The sequence below is a fragment of the Anopheles gambiae genome, chromosome 2 (assembly GCF_943734735.2).
Source record: "Anopheles gambiae chromosome 2, idAnoGambNW_F1_1, whole genome shotgun sequence".
In the NCBI taxonomy this organism is placed as follows: domain Eukaryota; kingdom Metazoa; phylum Arthropoda; class Insecta; order Diptera; family Culicidae; genus Anopheles; species Anopheles gambiae.
The window spans coordinates 79,449,470-79,466,553 of NC_064601.1; the positions used below are offsets into that span (position 1 = coordinate 79,449,470).

Below are 17,084 nucleotides of genomic sequence, written 5' to 3' on the forward strand. Positions count from 1 at the left end.
AATAATGCAACTAAATCGTTTATTAAATTAATTGTACATTCAGTTATGCTTTGTAATAATACAAAGATAAAATAAATAATTAAATTGCAGTCGTAATTGCATTGCATTAGAGATATAGATATAAATAAATATTTAAATTCTTATTTCTATATAGTCCCAATAATGCACATAATTCGTAAAGTTTGGCAAAATAAAACAATTATACCATTTATTCACTCTATAATTAGCATTCAAACAACTCGAAGGAACAATGTTGCACCAAAAAGAAGCATCTGCGATGATAAGGGTTATGTTGCTTAGCATAAGCTTGCAAAGAAAAAGCTTTCGACTAGTTGCGCTACATTGGATAGCAACTGCTCGAATGCTCGAGCTAATGTGAGCTTTTATGCGAAAAGCTTTTATCATAGCAAAGTCCTTTCAATTTCAATTTCAAAAGCAAACAAAAAAATAGCATATGACTTTTTCTAAACTGTAGATTTAAAAAGAAATAACACAACTACATCGGACTGTCTCATAACGATTAACCCACTAAATGATTTTCCCCTTAACGAATAAATCTAAATATAGACTAATTGACAAACATGTCAAAAGAGAGCAACGACCATTACGTTCTTGGTACATTTATTGTTTGATATATTTTTTTTAATGTTTTTTTTCTTCATTATTTAAATACATATGCAGTCTGTATGTACTAGCATTGTTTTAACCATGGAACCAACTATTTTACTTATCATACGTTGTATAAATTGTAAAATATTGTACCATTTAACGAGCGTTTTGTATAACTTATGAGTGACAGGAATGGATTCAACTCCTTATAATAAGGTTCATTGCATTACTATTAAAATAATAATTTGTATACGTACCACACACCGGAGGATTGGAGGCATTGCTACTGGGTACTGCAAAAAAAAGAGACACATATATATTTCAATACACAAAATAAATTATTCTCAAAGCAAATAGTTACAGTTTGACAATGTGTAATACCACAATAAGCAACAAAAACTCACTACATGCTTCACATTGCATCAGATAGAGTCGTGATACACGATGGGGAACTAAAAAAAGTCGGAAGCCTTCTAACCGACCGCCAAACACCTACACACTGTTGCTCCCAGCGGAAGCAGTCTTCGATTGTCATCCCATAGAAAGTGGCGATACATGAGACAGGAAAAGTTCTTTCCAGTATCGGATTCATGTTCATTAATCCCCTAGCGGATTTCGACTGGTACTCTTCATTACAAGACGCAACAACGATGACGGGCATTCGAGTTTCAGTGCCCTAGCAAAGACATTTCTAGTAGCTACAAAGTCTTGTCTCTTTTTTGTACTTCTGCCCGCTGCAACCGTAGCATAGATAATTGTTTCCAAGGATTTTCCTTTTCGCCCCTTGTGTATATATCTCAAGGCTAAAACTTTTGCTTCAGCACTTTTTTCCCACACGAAGGGTAAGTGGATACGTACGCCCTTGTCGTCAGGGCATAGTTTGAAGCGTTTTCAATATCAGTCATTATTATTATAATTTTTAGATTAAGAAAAATCACCGTAAAACATTCGCTGAATATTGAAAGAGCATAAAAATCCTAAAAAACGATTCATTTTTTGCCATGCCTACCATTTTACATTTTATACAATAAAAATCTTTTCTATAAAAAAACAATAATAATAATGTATTACCGCCAACAGAAAGGCAATAAAACCAGTTTTACTTTCAGTATGACGTAAGCATATAACACGTGTTGTTAGTGCACTATAAAAAAACATCGACATAAGTAACTATAACCAGTTATTAAGCATTCAAGGTCGGCAGTGTGTGTTTGGTGCGTATATCCTTTCATCTTAAACGAGAGTATTTCATTACCAAAAAGTCCGATTAGCAAAGTTGTTGTTCGATCGGCTTTCAATGCCAGTAATAAGTTAAATTTTACTTATAATTATTGAGTTTGAATTTCATTGTCTTATCGGTTTATTGCAAATGTATTTATGAAAATCCATGTTTATCTTTGTTTTGTGGACATTATTACGATTTATTTCGAAAGAAGATTTACATCAACCAATACTTGAATGCTTCAATTCAATGTATTCATACTCTAATTGATGTATAAAAAATTGAGATATAACGCCATAAAAAGTTTGTTATTTGTAAACTCGACCGTATCGATCCATTCGATTCCTGGTAGCCTCCACCCACCACCAAATAACCTTGAACCTGCGACAATTTCTTTCAATTATGCTACCGAGCTGCCTTCTTATCCAATCGACTGCTGCACATCGAATAACTGTCATTTTCCTTGATTAAACTGGCACCCGCGCGCTTTCCCCTATCCCTTTGCAGGAAAACAACGGCCTGCACGAGCGGTCGTAACAGTTCGCTGCAATGGAAGGAGCGTCGAATGAATGACGTTGATGCAGGTTGCATGTTCACAGTCATAAGCGAGTGCGGCGTGGCGTAGGTTCGACGACCGAGTGTGCACTTCTCTGCAACGATCGTGCACATTCAAAGCAGGAACTGCAACCGGTTCGTACGTTACTCGCGATGCTAAGATACGCGGCGGTGCTGTTCACTGTTTTTCTGCTCAAACTCCGGCTTCTTCAGCTGATGAAGATCCGTCACTCACGGATGGATGGGTCCCACAAACCGACCGCACTGTAATGAACGTGCCGCATCAGGCGAAGCACTGCAAGGTGTGGTTTTACATTTCACAGATTAAAACACATCCGTTCTCGACAAAATGTTACGGCGTCTCCGTCGTATTGAAATGCGAGAAAAAAAACAAAAGACAACTACACCGGTAAGAATAAAAGTGATTTGTCCTAGTCTTGAATGCGACCATCATTCATCTTCCCTCACAAAACACATCACGTACTGACTGTGACACCGTTTTTTGTTTTCCCTTCTTGTTGCATTCCTTTTCACCTGCGGAAAACCGGGGGTACAACAGAAGAACAACATCAACACAACACGTAAAACAAAGTATGTGTGTGTGTTTGCATCCTTCTTCCTCCGCGGTGAAAATGCAGTAGGAACGCTGTGTACGTGAACGCTTTGCAATGCACTGTCGGAAAATTGTCATCACAGTACGTGCTCTTGACGATTGTCCTCGCAAACCGCACCAAAGCAAAGCGCAATGGAATGGGAGTGCACTATTTTGTTTCGCTTCTGCAACGACTGCACCGAGCAGAAAAGGAGGAGTTTTGCATCCGTTTCTGGTTTGTCTGCAATTAAAAGCGAGCGAATGTGGAACAGTGGTTTGGAGGTGTGATTTACATCGAATTCAATCGCAACAATTTTAAAACACGCTACTGCGGTACGGACAAGAGTTTTGCACGTGTGCTGGTAGGTGGTGCCGTTGCAACCGATAGCAATTAGATTTGCTTTTCTGAATACAAACAGTAACGCTGTAGTGGAAACCGTTTCCTTAATGACTTTGTATCTAGTTTCATAGGGAAGTGGAGATTTTTTTTAATTCATTTTTGCTCAGAGAATGTCCATTTGATGGCCTAAACTATTATTTAAAAAATATATATTTCATGCTATGCTTAATTGCATTTCTCTAGCCTTCGTTATCCCAACAACTAGTACACTGGCATACTTATGATTTATTGTTTGGCCTTTGCATTGAGTAATCCGAATTTAAGTACGGAAAATATGATAGATTCAAGATTTGAAATCAAAACTACTGTAATGTAGGATAAGAACCACAGATTACATTTGTATAACTCACTGTAAAAAGAACAAACGAGAAATATATAAAGTAGATTGAGTAAGAAAAAAACATTTTAGTATTGTATGACAACCACCAAACCATGCTCGTTATTTTAAAAATATTGATTGAATGATTCAGATATTCGGTAAGTATATTTCTGTGGTTTTTCCACACATTTTTTTCATGTTTGTTTACCACCCGTTTCGATTTCGTATTTTATGAAAGGTAAATCAAATTTCACTTTATTTGTTTAAATTTATGCATCGAATATTTTTATGCGTGGAATATTCTGCTAAAAACCTAAACCAATGGAACCAGCATCCGTCATTGGCGTCACACGCACATCTGTCCAATAATATCTCGCCATGCCCACGACCAAAGCACATAAGGTCCGAAAAACTCACACTTTTAGCATTTCATCCCCATCGCTTTAGCAAAGAAAATCGTGTTTAGGATCGGGCAGACGGCTGGTTCACATTGAACCAGACCCGCCGCTCGATGATATGTCATTCACCACGAGATGCTGCCGAACGCTTGCCGGCACGGTTAAAGCACCCGATCGCCGAAAATTTGCGTTCAGTTTAGATTTTGTCGCGATCGCGGCTGGAACGCACGCACCCAGTATCTAAAGGGTTGGAACCGACCGAACTGGACCGAACCGAACAGAACCGGGCTGTAGAGGAAGTGGCAGGATGTCGAACCGATTTGGACGGTTGTGGTTTACGGTTTCCATCGCGTGTGTCGCAGCCGCTGTGGGTGCCGTGAGCAGCGAAAGTGATTTACGGGCTCTAGAATGTGCGTTTTTTTCTCTTCTCTCTTTGTGATAACCGACCTGTTTAGCCATTATTTGGAGTGATTTAGCAAAATTTCAAACTTTCCAAAGGTCCTTATTCTAAGTGTATGCTCTCGTTCCAGTGTCGGAGTACTGGCGGATGCCACGCGTGTTCAAGTATGATGATTACGATGTCTGCCTAAACGATAATCCCACCATTCCCTCGGTATACTGCGTAGTAAAGGCAGTCATCCGACCGGACAACAGCTCCGAAGTGTGGGGTTTGATCGAGCGGATATCGAGCAAGTGGAAGATTAAGCTTAACCATGCCCATCTCGATCGTGGTGTTTGCGTACGCGACTGCGAAATGCGGCTGCAGCGCTTATCCGGCCGGCTAAACGACAGTGAACTGCTCGTACCCAAGTTCAACACCAGCTACCGGGTAAATAAAATTACATTTCCATATTGTTTTCCGCCATTCGAATGTATGAATTTTTCGGTGGATAGAACCACCGGGCACTAACCCTTCATGTACAATGTGTATAAATTAATTATTTCATTCTAATATTTGCATAATCTTCTGTTCATCATAACGAGTTTCATAACTCAAAAAGTAAGTTGTGGAAAATTTTATCACAATCGGGATTCCAACAAAGAAATAGATTCTTTGTACTTTATTTGTTAGAATACAGTTAGCAGCTATACCTGCCAAATAATCATTACTTTATGGAAAACCAGCTTTAATTCAATAATTTATTTTGTTTACACATATTTGGTTTTCACAATAATTCAATTGGCTTGATTATATTTTAAAGTTATTAATTCAACTCAATTCAATTCAATTCAAGAATATAATGTAGTTGACCCATCGTAAATTCTCAACAAAAGGTTAATTTTGCTCAAAACGGCATGCCAGATGCTTCTGTCGCTATGCTCACAATGCGTAACGATGATAATGATGATACCTCAGACGTATCGCTTAGGAAAAGCTCATAATTAATTAGGCAACCGGCACATTAGCGTACTTTGAATTACAGGTCACGATTGTGGCAATCGTTTCGGAATCAGTTCAAGGTTTGCCTACTTGTGGTTCTCCGCTAGCCACCGAAGGTTCAACAGATGAAGTGACAACACAAAACAGTCAAACCGTTACGATTCCAGTTTTTAACACTTTTGCTCTTTGTCGCCATATTACAGCTGGAGCGAATGAAAGAGCAACGAATCTAGGCGCAAAACAAATAAACCTCGAACTTACTCGTCCAAATAATGGTGGACCTAACAAACAAAACCGGGTGCACGGGATATTCAACGCGTCGGAATTTACTTAGGCACAGCCCGAAATTATTTCCCCCGAATAGAAACCAGTTTGCCACAATATTTAACATTATTGGTCCGCGGTCACCACCGCATTCGGATTGCAACGCATATTCTATCACGTTTTGGTTTTGAACGGAATCCAGACCTCCGAGGTTGAAAGGGAAATTAACTTCAAAACCTGTATTCGATATGCGTGGATGTGTCGGTGGTATCGGTTTTGCGAAAACGAGCATCACGTTCGATTCTTCGTACGATTCCGGTTCATTCTTTCCCATCAACAAGGTGTCTTCCGATTTCTGACTGATCAAAGCACCCGGTTAACACAGGCTAATGTTTTAGAACATCGGCCTAGCAGCTCCCCATAAGCGTGGCATAAATTAAATGTTACCACGAACAATCTTTACGACGAACTATCTGATCGACGTCATTTTAGGGCCAATTGGTTGTTATTCCAGTCTCAGCAAGGGCCTATCATGAGTTAAGTATATTTTAGCTAACGCCTTGACATTGTCGTTTTGAATGGGTCAGCAACCGACTGACAATCTGCTGTGACCCAGAAGGTAGCTTCTGCTGCGACTGTTCAGCTAGTGTTGATTGTGTGTGTGTATCTGTATCTTTATATTTCCGGTTTATTAAAATCTTGCTCATCCGTTGTCAAAAGCGCTGTAGTAGGCCTTGGTTGAACAAACGCGGCAGACATAAACTGCGTGTTGTTTCAACCGTGAAAAGAGAGTTTGACATTTCGCACCAGTTTTTTAACCCGAATTCCCTCGATGCAAAAAAGCAAGAAAAGGCGGTTTGGTGAGCTTTATATAATTTTACGGTGATGGAGACTCAACATCTTGACATTGAAAATGATCATAATCGGCATAGTTTACCATACGATATGCAGACGAAAGAAAGGCCTTACTCCACATCAACAACTGGCATTGACTATGATAAAATCGAAACAATGAGTGGAAGGAAGTCCCCAAAGTGGAAAGAATTCCGCAACACATAATAATAAGTAACTTTTCTTCTTGTACACGAAAGTATACTTTCAAACCAGGGACATTCAGAGATATTGATCATTATCGACAAAACTATTCTGAATTATTGGAGAAGTGTGTCAACATAGAGCTGTCGGAAGAATTCGGGCTGAAGGCGCAGACAGAAATAGAATATTGCGATAGCAATACAGTATCCTATCCAATAGGTAAGAGTGCCATTAATTATAGGTTAGAATAAAAATCTATTAAAAAAAAAAACATAACCTTTCATGTCCATTTTTTCCTAGATTGGTTAGAAATAACGTTTATAGTGGTGATACTGGCAATAGCAGGCATTGTGTTTACCTCCAGTATGTACGATTTCCGATGCAAAACGACGCACGGGCTTGACCATTACAGACAGGACCTGTCGTCCACGAGGCAGATGTATCTGGTGTCCTTTTCAATCATCCGAAACTGGTACCGCATCACATCGCGAGGGGACGATCAACTTAGCCACGATTTGCGCTACATTCACACCATTCGCATGATCGTCTTTATGGGAGTTACCTTAGGCCACGTGGTGTTCTACGCTCAGCCTAGAACGGCACTAACCATCGAAAGCGTACGTATGCACGCGCGGGTGTATGCAATATTTGACATGATTTCATTCAACTGCTTCCCAATCTCTTACCATTCTAGCGTTACAGCGACCTTTCGACTATGATAGTAATCAATGGTACCCAGATTGTGACGACGTTTTTCGCAATCAGTGCCATGCTGCTGGTGCTGTTCTTCATGCAAAAAGTAGAAGAGACAAAGAAAAAGGTCGGCATTGCGGAAATATTCATCATTTCCGTTGCTCGTTACGTTCGGTAAGAACCTATTCCTCTTAGGAACGCTAATTCCGATGTTGGTAACTTAAGCTAAACCTTCCTTGCTTGCTTCCATGATGCCTACAATCATTGGCAACATAGACTAACTCCTGTGTACGCGTTCGTGATGCTCTTCGAGGCCACCTGGGTGGTGCGGCTGGCTGATGGACCACTGTGGCAGAAGGGCTTTGAAACTGGCCGATCGTACTGCCGCAAGAACTGGTGGGTTAATCTACTCTACATCAACAATTACTACAAAGTCGACGAACCGGTAAGCGCCGATCAAGAAGTCGGAAAGCAAACAATAAAATTTGACATTTTATTTCACTATTCACAGTGCATGCTCCATACGTGGTACTTAGCAGCCGATTTCCACCTCTTTGTGTACGGACTTGTGCTGTGTGCAGTGATTGCCCGCTTCCCGAAAGTGCGGAACGCACTGCTGGGAACGTTGCTGGTGCTGAGCTACCTGGCAACTGCCGCCATCATCTATCTGAAGGAATATGATGCCATACCGATTTTTGCAGCAGAGTACGCGACTAACAATCCAATTCAATAAGGAAAAAATGTAAAACAAGCATGCCCATTCTCACTTTCGTTGCAGACAAATCCGGTACTTCTTCTGGTACTGGGATGTGTATCGGGATGCCTACGTTCCGTCGCATATGTATCTGGTGAATTACACGTTCGCGATCGCTTGCGCATTTTATTACATGCACTTGGCAAAAACACGAACCAATTACCACTGGGTAAGTCGTCATGTCATTGTGGAACAAAATTAAACGCTTTAATGCTTCTTATCTTTCCTGCATGCCTCTTTGTCATTCAACAGCTTATTAAGGTCGGCTGGTTTGCAACCTACCTAATGATTCCGGCACTGTTTGCTATGGGTTACTTCTTTTATCACTACGATTTTGCGACTCCTTCGTTGTGGATGGCACTTCTGTTCCCGTTCATACGTCTGCTGTACAGTGCGATCATCTTCATTGGAGGAGTTGGCCTATCCTTTAGATTTTTGAAACTGTTGACCCGACTATCAGATATCCCATTCCATACGATCATCGGAAGGCTTACCTACAGCGCCTATTTGTGTCATTTGTGTCTGATTAAGATGTCCTTGTTTAACACCAGGAGCTTCTTCCGTTACGAATTGATTGATATTGTAAGTATATTTGAGACATTTTGCTTTAAATGCAACATCATCTCATCGACTACGAATCTTCTGATCATCTGTTCGACAGGGTGCCATTTGGGCAGCTTCCATGTTGCTTTCCTATCTCGTGGCTTGGGTACTCTGTCTCGTGCTGGAGTCACCGTTCATGGCACTGCAGAGGCAGCTCTTTAAACGTCATTCGCGATCGTCAGATGAAACGGATCACTCGTCTAGTGCAGGGGACAATGGAATCGACAATACCTACTGTGAACATCCCGATGAGAAAAGCTATAAGCCGAATGTGATTTTCAGTCAACGATTTTAGCTGCTAACACGAGTGCTATTGAAACAATTGCCATTTTAGAGATAGTTTAGTAGTGTCCGAAGCTTAACATGCCGTTGTAACTTGAACTGGATAGAATAGAAGTTAATGAAGTTTAAGAAGTTAATGAAAAGTTACAATAAACCGTCATCAACCAGTTATCACTACAATTTATTTATTTTAGATTACAAAGATAATTTGAATGACATACTTGGAAGCTAAAAAATGGATAATTCTCGTACAAAAACTTTAAAATCATTATAATTTTTACAAAATTGAAGCTTCACATAAGTTACTTATTTCATAATTCATTGGTGAAATAGGTGCATCATTTTTATCTTTTCCTGAATAGGTGACATCATTTTTATCATTTCCTGTTTAATCAATCAAAAACAATTGAACAGTTGAACAATCAATCACGATCTACAGCTAATTGAAAAAAACAGGTCAATGCTCACCATTTGGTAATATTACATTACGATTAATACTGTTTATGATATCCAAGCGACCTCCCAAAACGTACACCACGACACATTACCGGATCGTAAGTTCGTATGCCTTACTACACCACGCACGGCCGAATCGGTATCTGTTACAAAATTTCGTAATGACGTTTTGCTTGTGCGCATCCTCCCCGTCCTTTGGGCTGACACACCAACGTTCAACAAACTCGAAACTTAACTCTTGCCGCGTCGCGAATGTGACAAACTTCCCGGCTCTGGTTCAGTGAAAAAAGAGGTGGGATAATATTAAGGGTGTAAAACTCATTACCCAATTTCGATCGTGTCTGGCCTCGGTACAATAAACCATAGTAGCCCCATACGTGAGAAGAAAAACGGTGGCTTACGATTGTGAAACGGCTCAATAAAACATATAAAAACATTGCGCTTTTCCTTTCACTGCGGCCCGGCCAAGTACAGGGCTGTTTAACGCAGTTCGGCTCGGAAGACCTCCTTCTCGCGATGCGTCGACTCCCGACTCCATTCTCTTTGGTGTTGCGTTCTCTCGTTTCTACCGATTATCTGTTTCTTTTTGTCCGGCGCAAACTGTACGAATGGCTTTGTTTATCATTCGGTGCTGCCCTTGGGGTAGGACATCCAGCTTATGACGTCACGGAGCGGTAATAGAGCGTCATCTAGCCATCAGGATCGCCCCAAAAAGTAGTAGCGACAAGTCGAGCCGCTAGCAGGCAAGTCGTCGACCACCAGACGGCGTGCAACTGTTAATCGGAAAAGACGTGATCATGGTCTCGATCATGCAACTGCTGATAGTGCTGGTGTGCAGTGTCCTGTGCTGCACCGGGTGGGTGCAATGTGCCGAGGAATTCAACAGTAAGTTCGATGAAGTGATCTGTGCCTCTGATAGAAAGTGATTGTGATGCTGGGATTGCCGAACAAAACTAGTGATGTAATGGGTTTCGGTTTGCGGCCCACAATAAATTAAACCCGCGATTCTTACACCTTTTTTGTGGGTTCTATCGTTTCCAGTGACACAGTATCGGCTGATGCCGCGAGTGTTTCATTTCGACGACTATGATGAGTGTCTTCGAGACGATCCGTCCGTGCCGGATGTTTACTGCATGGTTAAAGCCGTAGTGCAACCGAACGCATCCTCCCCCGCTTGGAACGTAATTGCTGACTTCTCCAGCAACTGGAAGCAGCACGTCAACCACGCACATCTGGACCGTGGGCTTTGTCTCAGCGGTTGCATCAGATTGCTGGACGAGCTGGAGCGCGCTAACGTCACGCAGCAGGAGCTGCAGTCGTTGATCGTACCGAAATTTCAGATCGATTTCCCGGTAAATATGCATGTGATCAAGTAGTGATAGTGACCGTACTAGTTCAACGGGTGCGCGAATTTTGTAAAGAAAAAAAGACCATACCAAACTACACAGCGCTTACAAGGACATTGCAGTTGTTTTGAATGTGTCAATGAGTGTGACCGCTCGAAAAGCACGTTCTATAAATTGTGTTATTTAAAGACTTTGGACAATAATCTTCGTTGGAAACAAGTTATTTTGGTGAATGTCAGCATGATCGAGTGCAATGCCAAGCGAGTTAATTTAATGTTGCTTTGTTTACATGGCAGTTTTGTGCAGAGTGATCATTTACAGTGCCTACGGCAAAGTACATCTCTGCGTAGTTTGTTATTTCAAATTTGACGAGTGTATTTCAAGCGTTGAATGATATTGAGAGATATTGTGGAAAAGAGTAGTCGTAGATAATAGTTAAGGAATGAAAGTGTTAGAAACCGAGAGAGAAAGTAATTTTATTTTGGTTTGCAATAATTTTGTTCAAAAATTGTATCTAATTTCATGAGCGTAAAATCATTGTTTTTTTTTGGCAGAAAAAAACGCGAAAGAATTGAATGTTTTGGTTTCTTTTCTTTGACTGTAATTATTAATCGATTCTCATGAATAAAGAAACCATTCGACCATAAAGCAAAAAGCAAACAACCTTGCAGGACTAATGAAATAGATTATCCCTCCACTCACACTATGCTCTCAATTTGATGTTAATGTACGGTCATTTACGCCATTGCAGTACATCATCAAGAACGGCACGTTTCGGGACGTGGACACGTATCGTCGCAACTACTCGGAGCTGTTTGCGAAGTGCATCAACTACGAGCTGCAGCAGAAGCATGGATTGCGTGCTTATACAGAAATCGAGTACTGCGACAGCAACCGGGAATCGTATCCGATCGGTAGTGTAGCCCCCGCACCCTCAATGTCTGCCTTGTTAGCAATTTCCCTAACCTTTACCATCCTGCCACTGTCGTCCTTATGTTTGAAGATAATTTGGAAATCGCTTTTCTGGTCGTGCTGGCCATGCTGCTGCTGGTGGTGTTTTCCTCTAGCTGGTACGATCATCGCTGCAAGCAGGACCACGGATTAGACCACTACCGCAAGGAACTGTCAAGCAAAGGTACTTTAATTAATGCATCAGCGCGTTTACTAACGATAGGCATCGATTAACAAAAATCCATTATATTCCCGCTACCGCAGCCGCCATGGTGCTGGTGTCTTTCTCCATCATCCGCAACTGGTATCGGTTGACGTCCCGAGGCGATGATTCGCTCAGCCGCTCGATACGATACATCCACGCGGTAAGGTTTATGATTTTCATGATGATCAACATGGGACATAACATCCTTTACGCACAGCCCCGAACGGCCATGACTATCGAGCGGGTAAGCTACGGTACAAAGAAGCAGACTGCGGATATAAATGTGACCGGATTATTTGCGGGATTTCCTTTCCTTTGCGCCCATTACTTTAATTACAGAAATTCAGCGAAGTTGATTCGATGATTGTTGCCAACGGTTCGCACATTGTTACCACGTTCTTCGTCATCAGTGCGCTTATGCTGGTCCTGTCGCTGGTAACCAAACTGGAACAGACAGGGCGGAAAATAGGATTCCTTGAAATCATTATGATTTCAATCGCTCGCTACGTTCGGTACGCAAAACTTGTCAATTTATGTTTGCCCTTTTCCCCTCGGGGAGACACCGTTTTTCTTGGTACATTTTCGGCCACAAACAACATATTCCCACGCAAACGTTTTCTATGTACTAATTCCCTTACTCTTGCTTCTTTTTTCGTCATTTATGAATCAGTCTTACGCCCGTGTATGCTTTCATAATGTTTTTGGAAGCAACTTGGCTCGTGCGATATCTTGACGGTCCCCTGTGGCGCAAAGGATTCGAGACAGGGCGCACGTACTGTCGCAAACACTGGTGGGTCAATCTGCTTTACATCAACAATTATTACGCTACAGATGAACCGGTAAGTAGCGCTTTTCTGAACTTAATTTCTTAATTTAATCATCTTTTCTGTACAATTTTACACACAATCGATACCAACAATCATTGAAAAATGACAAAAGCAACACATCAAGCACTCTGCTTTACGCCATGCAGATAAGGGCCAACATGTTGATTAGATCACGTTTTTACGATCAAGTAGCTCAATCTTGGCAATCGTATTGTTAACGAAATTTTACAATTGCTCTCATCTTTCGTGCAGTGCATGCAACACACCTGGTACCTGGCAGCCGATTTCCACATGTTCGTTTACGGCCTGGTAGTGTGTGCCGTGGTGCTACGCTTTCCCAAATACCGGACGTACATACTTTCCTTTCTGCTGCTGGTCTGCACGATGGTTGCTGCCGTCGTGGTGTACGTGAACGAATACGAAGCTGTGACGGTTTTACCACCGGAGTAAGTTTTAAAATGAACGTTTTCATATTAATTAGATTCATCCCAGTCGACCAAGAAGTGGGCACAGTTAAGCACGCAAGCTGAGATAATTGTTATCTTTCGATATTTGTGTGTATTATTACTATAAATTCAGTTATCTTTCAAATCATAACATCTACTATACAGAATAGTTGTTTTACATTTCCACTAAAAATATTTAGTTTCAATAACTATAATGTTCATTGGTGGATTTTGAGGAACATTAAGATTTTTTACGACATGCGAAAGCTTTTGAGTGTAATTAACCATTTAAATACTATCAAAAAGCCCTTTTTATGTATTACAGTTACACATTTTAGAGTTGTTTTACTAATTAAACCAAAAATGTACTTTGAGTGCTGTATTTTTTTTCTTCTATTTTCTATTAATTTATCCTACAACAATGTTTGTGGCCTCGTTATCACTATACCTCATTAAATATCCTTGCCTTTAAAAGATTCTCTACCAGTACCAGTATTTTTAGTTCGGTTAAATAAACAACAAATGTTATTTATGGAGTTAACTTCAGCGTACTCTTTCAAGTCATTTCTGATTATAAAACTCCAAATCGCTTATTTTTCAAAATACGTCTTCCTAGCGTCTTCTATCATGCCGTAAATGTGTAACATAAGAGTCCCATTATACAGTGTCATCAAAATTAAACTTGACTAAAACAGATTGACTAAAATAACACAAGTTATCACAGTACAATTTTTGTTTTGTCCTTCCCTCAAACGAAAAAACTATTTAAGCAAAAAACGTTTACTTTTGAAAAAAACATTTAACGAAATTAATTGCATTTCTATTCTAATACATATTAAATACATACTAATTACAATGTAGTGTTTTTCCCATTCCTCTTGGGAGAACAAAATCGCTCATGTCGTACTATACGTGTTCCGAGCCCCACCTGCAACACTTCAGTAACCATATCCGTTTTGTGCACCTTTTCCCCCACAAGACCGCTCAGATTTTTCTACTGGTACTGGGACATGTATCACGGAACGTACCTGCCGACGCACATGTACCTGGTCAATTACACGGCTGCCATCATGGGCTCCTTCTACATGCTCCATCTGCAGAGCAAGAACTTCAAAACTCCAAAGGTAACGCACACCACAGCTCGTAGCAATGCTGGACCGTGCAGATGTTTGAATTACGCTGTGCGTACATTTGCCACCATTGTGTCACCTTGTTTTTGCGTCCTGTGTTCTTTCCCCGCCGACAGATGTTTTCATTACTGTGGTTGCTTGGCGTGCTGGCCATACCGGGAACGTTTGTAGCCGGGTACTTCATCTACAGCAACCTGTTCGACACACCGTCCGTGTGGATGGCGCTTGTCTTCCCGCTCGGTCGCATATTCTACACCGCGCTCATGTTCCTGCTCACCATCGGTTTTATCTTCCGCGCCAGCAAGCCCGTCCTCCGGCTGCTCAACATTCACTTCTTCGGTATCCTCGGACGCCTTACGTACTGTGCGTACCTGTGTCACTTTTTCATCACGCGGGCCACCTCGTTCGGCACCAGACGGTTGGCAAATCTGGGCGTATTTGAGATGGTAAGTAAGGCTCGGAAGGTAAAATCAACCGTTCGTAGAAACAATTACTAGCACAAGGACCGACATGGATGCTGCCACTCGTGTAAGGTGTTACGCACTTCTTTCTCGCTCTCCCGCTATTCACTCTGCATGTGCATATTTCATAATGTACTTATTTTTGCTGTTGTTGTGTCTTTCCTTCCTACGCACAGAACACCTCCAGTTGGTCGACACTCGTAATGTCGTACGTTTTCGGTTGGATGCTCTGTCTGATGCTTGAATCTCCGTTTATTGCTCTGCAGAAGATTCTGTTCGAGAGCCTGCATCGCAACAGCAGATCGAACAACACTGAAAGCAATCAGCATCTACAGGAGAACGTTCCAACGCCGTCCACATTTCTTGGAGCCAATGGGAAGTCTGCGAAGGACGATGTAGAATCTTACACAAACTCTACGGCACAGCAGACGGCAGCTTTAAGCGTGCATTGAAGCAGGATTGAACATGCAAAGTTTTGACAGTTCTACTCATACCAAATCAAATATCTGCGTGAGCGAGGAACTACGCTTAAGGCAGTGATAAGGGGTAGCATGCAAGTGAAAAAGAAAATTCGTGCTTTTGGTTGTACTTCATTTCAACACGAGCTGTTACATCAAACGATAGGTGATTGATTTCCCCAATGGATAAACATGAGTTCCAGTGCAATCAAACTCTATGATTCCAGTTTGTCATTGTTCCACCATTTGTTTTCATGTGATTATCGGAGAATGATTAAAAATGTATTTAGAAAAGATTGATTGTACAGGAATTTATAGTTATCAATAGGAAAATTAAATAACCTCTACCAACAGATTGGTAGAAAAAAAAAACATAATATTTCAGCATGTTCAAAAATACTTTTCAGCCAAAAGTTTCTTTATCACATTCACGCTCTCTCTTTTCACACATTCATCCGTAAAAAATGTGCGCAAATACTCATTGCTTCTATCAAATGCAATGGATTTGATACTGTATAGATTTCAATCCTAACTTTAATTTAGCTAATAATAAATATACATAATGCCTGCCCCACGCGTGGTTTGTGTTCATGCAAATACGAAAACTGAAAGAAAACATACACCCCCACGGTGTTAAAATTGAAAATACTTTTTCCCAGAAATAGCTTTCACTGACGTCAACAAAGCATCGATTAAAAATGATTGCATTCTAAAATCAATTAAGCATACTGCAGTGCAATGCACCATCCTTTCCTCCGGTTTTCCTCATTCCGGTCCGTTGAATTCACTTAAACCAGCGAGGTCACGACCGTAATCATCCTGCTGCAAAGAGGTCGCGCCCACAACAGTGCGTCTTCATTAAAACTCGTTAATTATGGGTTTCAATATTGTTCGGTTGGTGTTGTTTCTACTGCTTCTTCAGAGCCAGACCACTGCGACCACTCCACCCGACATACATTCTAATCGAAGAGCCATCCTGAGGGGCGGGTGTGCAGAACAAATATAACTAAGCAAAGCGCACAGCGCTACTGTTTGTCGTAAATAAAACTCCTCGAAGCAACAACAACAAAAAAACCTACATTCGCACATTCCCGCATTGCGGGACACTGGGAAATGGCGAAGGTCGTGCCGCTCAGGGGGCAAGGAATGGAATGGCCACCAACATTTGTGTGCGCTCTGCAAACCTTCTGTTACTGATCGAGGCACGTTGCAACTTAGGTAATCCTGCGATTTTGTGCGCCACAAATGAAGGTGAGAAGAGAAGCATCTGTCCCACCGCCGTGAGCCGGAATGCAAATAAAAAGTAAAAGCTCTCTCGGTACGGAGGCTAGCTTTCGGGGCTGGGTGGCAAAATACACTACGGCAGAGGGTTTTTAGCGATTTAAATGGATCACGGAAAGGTATGGGTCGGTGCGCTACGTCGCGTTCGCTGACGATGATGTAGCCTTAAAAATCCTTTGCTGATAGCCCGTTGAGATTTTTAAGCTTCCCTTAGTGAAAAGCAGCATTGAGTAATGTTTTCCGTATGGTTTATTCAGTTTTATTTCACCTTTAGCGTAACGTTTGTTCCCAGCTCCCAGCTTGCTGTGCCGCCAAGCGCGTGGGGCATATTTTCTTGTTCGTTAAACCAAGCAACACAGAATATAAAACAACGTCCACCCGTAGCAATAACACCGCCAGTCACGCTACGCCGTCAA

The 17,084-nt window shown here is 41.3% G+C and overlaps 2 protein-coding genes and 1 pseudogene across 2 annotated transcripts in view; 2 read left to right on the forward strand and 1 right to left on the reverse strand.

The window, feature by feature from the left end:
* Window positions 1-17,084, reverse strand: part of LOC1274821 (mucin-5AC) — a 77,038-nt gene that overhangs the window by 50,249 nt on the left and 9,705 nt on the right. The window contains exon 2 of the mRNA XM_061651251.1: window positions 867-902. The gene's annotated coding sequence lies outside the window, so the exon portion shown is untranslated. The remainder of the gene's footprint in view (window positions 1-866; window positions 903-17,084) is intronic.
* On the forward strand, window positions 4,274-9,278 carry LOC1274825 (nose resistant to fluoxetine protein 6; annotated as a pseudogene).
* On the forward strand, window positions 10,301-15,981 carry LOC3289907 (nose resistant to fluoxetine protein 6). Its single transcript, XM_061646959.1, has 11 exons — window positions 10,301-10,448; window positions 10,605-10,915; window positions 11,661-11,823; window positions 11,913-12,044; window positions 12,125-12,309; window positions 12,405-12,577; window positions 12,736-12,904; window positions 13,145-13,338; window positions 14,318-14,462; window positions 14,585-14,914; window positions 15,106-15,981. The coding sequence occupies exons 1-11, from the start codon at window positions 10,361-10,363 to the stop codon at window positions 15,379-15,381; spliced, it is 2,166 nt and encodes a 721-aa protein (XP_061502943.1). The 5' UTR covers window positions 10,301-10,360; the 3' UTR covers window positions 15,382-15,981.